Source organism: Papaver somniferum, chromosome 9 (assembly GCF_003573695.1).
Source record: "Papaver somniferum cultivar HN1 chromosome 9, ASM357369v1, whole genome shotgun sequence".
NCBI classification, from domain to species: Eukaryota; Viridiplantae; Streptophyta; class Magnoliopsida; order Ranunculales; family Papaveraceae; genus Papaver; species Papaver somniferum.
The window spans coordinates 158903751-158910633 of record NC_039366.1 but is presented as its reverse complement, the minus strand read 5'-3'; the positions used below and the strand labels follow the sequence as shown (position 1 = coordinate 158910633).

At 36.6% G+C, this 6883-nt stretch overlaps 2 protein-coding genes across 2 annotated transcripts; both read left to right on the top strand.

Annotated features, from left to right (window-relative positions):
* The first annotated feature begins 1096 nt into the window (after positions 1 to 1096).
* On the top strand, positions 1097 to 2069 carry LOC113312775. The gene is made up of 3 exons (XM_026561510.1): positions 1097 to 1161; positions 1295 to 1374; positions 1778 to 2069. Exons 1-3 carry the CDS (start codon positions 1097 to 1099, stop codon positions 2008 to 2010), a joined length of 378 nt encoding a protein of 125 aa, XP_026417295.1. The 3' UTR covers positions 2011 to 2069.
* Positions 2070 to 2604: 535 nt separating this feature from the next.
* On the top strand, positions 2605 to 5474 carry LOC113310230. Its single transcript, XM_026558827.1, has 2 exons — positions 2605 to 2879; positions 3317 to 5474. Exon 2 carries the CDS (start codon positions 3376 to 3378, stop codon positions 5062 to 5064), a length of 1689 nt encoding a protein of 562 aa, XP_026414612.1. The 5' UTR covers positions 2605 to 2879; positions 3317 to 3375; the 3' UTR covers positions 5065 to 5474.
* Positions 5475 to 6883: the final 1409 nt, after the last annotated feature.

The following is a 6883-nucleotide window of genomic DNA, read 5'->3' as shown; positions in this document are numbered from 1 at the left end:
ATTTGATTCAGTACTGGAATTGGATATGAAGATGATCTGGAGCTGCAGTTCAGAACTTATTGCAAGAAATGACAGATTTTGAATGATAGGAACATGAGTTGTTGTTGGTTCAGATTTGCAAGCTTGTGAAATTGGTGGTGGTCTTGATGAAGTTACAAATTGGTTGTGATGTGTGTTTGAAAGAAGGTGTGCTGCAAATGGATTTGGAGGAACATAGAAGGTTGGGTTGCTGATGTAAACTGAAGATACAGATGAGATAGAGGAGGAATTCCTTCATTCAGGTATTACTCTGTTTCACAGAAGAAAAAAAAGTATAGAAAACCTTTCATTCTGGATCATCTTAATGATGTTTTTTGCGACCGCATAGATGGCACTGATGAGCTTGGTAACATTACTCATAAACTTAGTTCACTCATTTTCTCGGTAAGTGCTGTAATTTCTTCCTTTACATTTAAAAATAAGTGGTGCTCAGTATCTGTTTTCAGTACTGCAACTTAGGAATTGACTAATGCGTGCTTTTTTTAACTACTGATGCATATTTCAATAAATCATTTTAATCCCTTTTTAGGAAAGTATTTACCTGATTGGTAAGTAAATCAAGACTAGAAATTGTAAGTGATTTGAAGACAAATCAGAAAAAAGTGTTTTGTTTGCCATTAGCAAACCTGGCCTGAATTTGGCTACTGAATTTACCATTACATGCATTCCTTATGGTGCTTCTTACTTTGCAAATTATTGAGACTGTTTAGACATATTGCTTTGTAGGGTCGTTTTCCATTGTGGATTAAAACAACTAAAATAAGAATGCGAAAAAGAAAGAGGAGTGGATGGGAGAGTCTCAATGCTTTTATTATTTTTTGCATTTGATAGTTTCAAGAGCTATCTCATCCAAGTAGGGCTGCAAGTAATGAGAGAAAGTCAAGTCATCCCATGGCTGCTGTACTGGTGGATTACGAAGGTTCAAACTCTATTAAACCAGTCCCTCAGGTCATGGTAACACAGACGAAGAACTGCTTTTCTAAAGGAGCTAAATTTATACAAATGGACATCAACTGCGTAAGATCTTCCACTTAGTTTCTTTTCTGCATATAGATTTATGAATCATGTGATAGATGTTCTTTCAAAATATATTTTCATTTTTGTATTTTGTGATAGATCCATGTGCACCTAACTGATGCACCTAGCTATATATGGATTCCTTTGCTATGCCATAGTTTTTGCTAAATACCGATTCCACTTTCCACTATAGATCCTAACAATCAAATTTGATATATTCTTTTGCATTGATAATTAGGTACAAGACACTAACCTCTTTTCAAACTTTTCGTGTTGATGGAGGACATGGTACTATCTTACATAATGCAGTGGCTCAAGGTATGCTTAGTTAGTATTTCTACAGTCTTCATGCAGTTTTAAGTAATATTCCTTCTCACGTAATTTTTGTCAAATAGAAAATGGGAAGAGCTTAATTTGAATTTGCTATCCATTTGCATTTTTCTAATTTCAGTTTTTATATCTATAGAAATATATATAGCATGTTGTTATCTATAAGTGGGAAGTGTATGGACTTAGAGAAATTCAAACTGCCGAAAAAACTGAACTCTGACCTGCAGTAGGCGATCACTAGAAGTATGGAAACACCATTCCACAACAAAAGTTTTCCTTGATTACCTTCGACGAATCGCATCTAAACATATTCCATCGATTTTAAATTGTAAATATTTTATACATATATTAAAATACCCTTATTGCACTGACTGTTTTTGCTCCTTTACAGATGACTTTGGGGTGCTTGGGGTGTTGACATACATACCCAACATTCAAACAAGGAAAAAAGATGACGAGAAGCAGCAGAAGATGCCTGAACTAAATCAGTTATACATAATGCAATGGCTCAAGATGTCCAAAGTTATATGTCATAATCCACTTGTAGGTGGTGATTACTGTGAACAAAATCAGTGGATGAGATGTTCGTCTCAATGGGTTTATGAAGATGGTAGTGCTGTTTAAACAGGGAAGAAGAACAAGTCTGTGTTGCAGCTGAATTGAAATGACAATGGTGTTGATGTAGCTGTTTGCAGTTGTGGTTTAAGCTAAGAAGATTGTGATGCAGCGAGATAGAAGATTACTGAGAAGATGGAGCTGAAGGCAGTGGTGAATGGTTGACTGCAGAGGTGCTGGTGCTGCAATAAAGTAAAGTGAGTTGAGGAGTACTCAGATTCCTAAGTAGTGTAGCAGATATGTACTCATATTTGTAAGCACTGTGGCAGATATGTACTCAAATTTGTAAACAGTGTAGCAGATATGTACTCAAATCTATGGTCCTTTATATGTTTTAATTAAATTTGGATCTCCAGATAAATAAAATCCCGATTTGGTAGAAGTATGTTATTTCACACGTACTTAAACAATGGGATATATTACTCGTTTCCATGTTTTAAAATAACTTTGAACCTTAGAATAAGAGTAAAATCTAGTTGGACCCTGCTATAAATAACCTTATGGGCTTAGGACCAAATAAGAAATTTTCCTTAAAAAAATTAATTAACTGTTTCCGATTATTATTAAATTATCAATTAATATACATACTAATAAATCTTCTTCTTCTATCTCTCTCTCTCTTCTTCTTAATATTTCAAGCTCGCTAAGATTTCGGCTGTGTTTAGGGTGCTCAGTCAGAACCTGCAGCTTCCCAGCTACTTCCCCATTAACTAAACTAAAACAGCTTTCACACCGCACACATACACAAAAACACAACACAGGACCGCCTGTTTTCCACCAGTTTCCCCCTGATTTCACTTGCCAAGCTCTAACCTTTCCGAGATCTGTTTGTTTCTTCTTGGATCGATTCAGCATGATTTCCTTCTAAGACACTATCAGTGAGTTTTTCTTTTTCCTCTGAATTTTCTGCTTATTTATTTATTGATTTTTTATGTAGAGGAGATCCTGGTGTTGGAATAACGTTATCTTTGTAATTTCCAGAATATTTTTTAGTTTGGTAAGTAGAATTTTGTTTCAGTTGGACTCACCATACAATTCATCATTTGAGAAAATAAATAAAAATGGACAGGATTAGGTCTAGAATTTAGTATTTCTTACTTATCATCTAAACCTTTAATGAATTTTTTTTAGAGATTTTATTTTGAATTATTTGATGAGATTATATGATTCATTTCAAATTTGGTTCGTTTCAGAAGTCAATTCTGAAAATTGGGTGTCTGGAGAAATATCTGAAATTCTCGGTGCCGTCAATTTAAGAAGTTGATTTTAGTGCAACAACTTAGTTGATTTACGTTTGTTTTTAAATTTGATGCAGAGAGTGTTGAGATCTGTTGAGAAGTGCTGGTTTTGATTTCCTGTTCTATTAGGATAAAAATGGTTATGGACTCATGGTGGTTTCGTAATATATGGAAATCATCTGGGAAGGAACCTGAGAAATTGGTGATTGGAGTTTTAACGTTTGAAATTGCGAGTTTGATGTCCAAGGTAGTTCAGCTATGGCATAGCCTTAATGATAAACAGGTAGTTAGGTTAAGAGAAGATTTGATGAATTCAGCCGGTGTAAGGAAGCTTATTTCAGATGATGATGAATACCTTGTACAGTTAGCATGTGCAGAGATAATTGAAAACTTAGGATTTTTAGCGAGATCTGTAGCTAGGCTTGGGAAAAAGTGCAGTGAACCCATATGGCAAAGATTAGATAACGTTTTTGATGATCTTGTTAAGAATGATGTAGGCAATTTTGAGTGGGAATTCACATGGAAGAAGATGGATAGGAAAGTTAAGAAAATGGGGAGATTCATTGCTCTTAGCTCGAATTTGTACCAAGAACTTGAAGTTCTTACGGAGCTTGAACAATCTCTTAGAAGAATGCGAAACAGTGATGACCCTAATGCTGGGACTGTTCTCGAGTTCCAGCATAAAGTTGTTTGGCAGAGGCAGGAGGTCAAGAATTTACGTGAGATGTCTTTGTGGAACAAGACGTATGACTATGTCGTCCGTCTTCTAGCTAGGTCACTGTTTACCATTTTCGGGAGGATCAAACATGTGTTTGGAATACAGCAGACAGCTGCTATAGGGGGAACCTATGATTTGGGAGCTGCAAAAACTAATCCTTTGCCCCGTAGTCACTCTGTTTCAGTGTATCCATCTGAGAATAACTTAACTAGGTTCTCTTCAGGTCCTCTTGGTAGGTCAGCCACGAAATCTGGGCCTCTTGGTAGATCAATTACCAAAGCAGGACCAATCTCTAGTACATATATAACAAATATGCAAAGGCGGATGGGTGATCATTCCTCAAACCTTCGTGGGAAGCATTTGCGTTCAAAAACCAAAAGATTGCCTCCTGTGGGACCTTTCAAAGGGTGCATGATGGGTGGAGATGATACTCCTGTATTGCAGAGTTGCACACCAATAATCAACGGGTCACCTATGTCAAGTGGTGCTCGTTCTGGAATTCTGAACGGGACATCAGCTGAACCTGCTCTCCAAAGTAATACACTTCATTCTAACCTAATCTTTTTTAATTTCAAGTGCAGACGGTTGAATCCTCCTCCTTCAACTCTTGGTGGTTCTGCTCTAGCTCTTCATTATGCGAATGTTATAATTATCATCGAGAAGCTTGTCGCATCTCCTCACTTGATTGGTCCTGATGCGAGGGATGACCTTTATTATATGTTGCCCACAAGTATAAGAGCAGCTTTAAGAGCAAGACTCAAGTCTTACGTGAAGAGTGTGGCTTCATCTGTTTATGATACCGATCTTGCACATGAATGGAGTGAAGCATTGTCAAGGATACTAGATTGGTTGGGTCCACTTGCTCATAACATGATAAGGTGGCAATCCGAACGAACTTTTGAGCAGCAGCACATGGTTTCACGGACAAATGTGTTGTCGGTGCAGACCCTATATTTTGCAGATTTGGAAAAGACAGAAGGTGCAATTACAGAGCTTCTAGTGGGTCTAAATTACCTGTGGAGACTTGGTAGAGAGCTTGATGCAAAAGCGTTAATCGAGTGTGCTAGTACTGGAGCATATGATGATTATTTGGAGGCCAAAGGATAATGTAGATTCAGTTGATTTGCATGTGAGTTTAATATCACCTACATGGTGGCAAGTGACAGTACCAGACTAGAGCTGCAATCTCATGAAATGTTAGACCTGCACATTTGGGAGCAGGAAATGCCAACTTGGTCAACTGTGTAGCCCTGCTGATTCTTTTCAACAGTCGAGAAATTTTGCTGGAGTTGGTGTTAAGATTCAACGTTCAGCACTTCTGTGGGCAAGACACGAGCTTAATATCCATTCACCCATTTCCGTATGGCTTTTGTTGTAAAGCATGTCAGACCTTGTACCATTAAGTCCTCGGTTTGGTCATCTGAAATTTAATGTCTGTAAATTTACCATATAGATGCTTTTCTTAATATAGAGTTTAAGAAGAAAAAAAAAATTATTTTGATACAAGTTTAAGAAAATATGTGATATGTTCTTGCTCATGGTTTTGTGTGGTGATCCAGATTAAAGATCCACAGGAATTGTACCGTTTTTTCGGAAAAAATTTCGTTCTCACGCTGCTAGATCAAGAAATGATCTAGCAGCACCTTGGCCAGCCATTTGGCTATTCATGTCGCCGACAAATTCTTGGGTTAATATGTCAGCTAACTGTGGACTTAACCACAGTTAAGTTATTAACCGTACCTTTAAGTGGGATATTTTGATCCGTATCTTGCCATTTCCATCTCCATTTCACCTGCAAAAACCTAAAGAACTATTACGGACCATTCGTGAACACAAAAGAAAAAACATAAAGTAAATCACATATCGAAGCTACACAAACTATTCCTTTGTAGTATGATACTGTATGATATTGATGGTTGTCGCTGCAGCAAGTGTTTTGCAATGCACAATTGCACATACATCACATGTAGTTGGAGATAGTTTAGTATTTGATCATTCTACATCTACTTCTGTTCATTCCACTTTGGCTTCTAAATAAGCATTTGAAGTTGTTGATTGTCTTGGACTCTTGGTCCGCAGCATATGAATTTTCTTATCAGAATATCTTAATTTGTTCACTTTCTCATTCAAAATCTAGTTGTTGTTTTTTTTGAAGCATATCAAAATCTAGTTTGATCGTTAAGCCTTTTTTTTGTGTTGTATTTTTTTTGTTTTTTTGTGTTGTATTATTTATGTTTGCAGTATTCAATCTTTCCACTGGAATCCACGCATCCGCTAAAATATCAATATCCAAAGCGGGCTAAAGTATCGATATCCAAAGCGGATTACGGTAGTTGCTGCTACCCCAATTGGTTCATTATTAACATTCCAGCATCAATCCGTCTTGTACCAACAGAAAATCAATATTACATTTCCATAGTTGGTGGTTAGTGTTCAGCTAGTGAGAAATTGTCCAATGGAATGCTTAGTTTTAGCTTAGAGAAAAAAATGAAGAGATTAAGTTGAAGATGCGGATTTTTACCCCCCTTAAAAATACGGTAAGTAACTGTAGTCGGTCCTAGTTAGCTAACATCATATCTATCTTATCTAACGGTGGTGAGCTATCTTATCTAACGGTGGTGAGCGCTAGTTCTATTTTTGAACTCGTTGCGAGATCAAAATATTTTCCGATCTACGTATATTTGGATCCGATTCGCGACTAAAATCTATGTAGGATAGATCTTATGAAATCTATACATCTCTGCATCTTCAGATTTTTATTCATGCCAAGAGAAACGTATCGACGGCTTTCCTGAAAATATGACAAACTAAAAGAATGGCCAACAAGTGTTTTTTTTTTTTAATAGGAAAGAAAAATTTTCATTACTTAATTTGAAAGTTGAGTACAAAGTTTCTCATTTACAATCTCCCTTAGCCATACAGACAA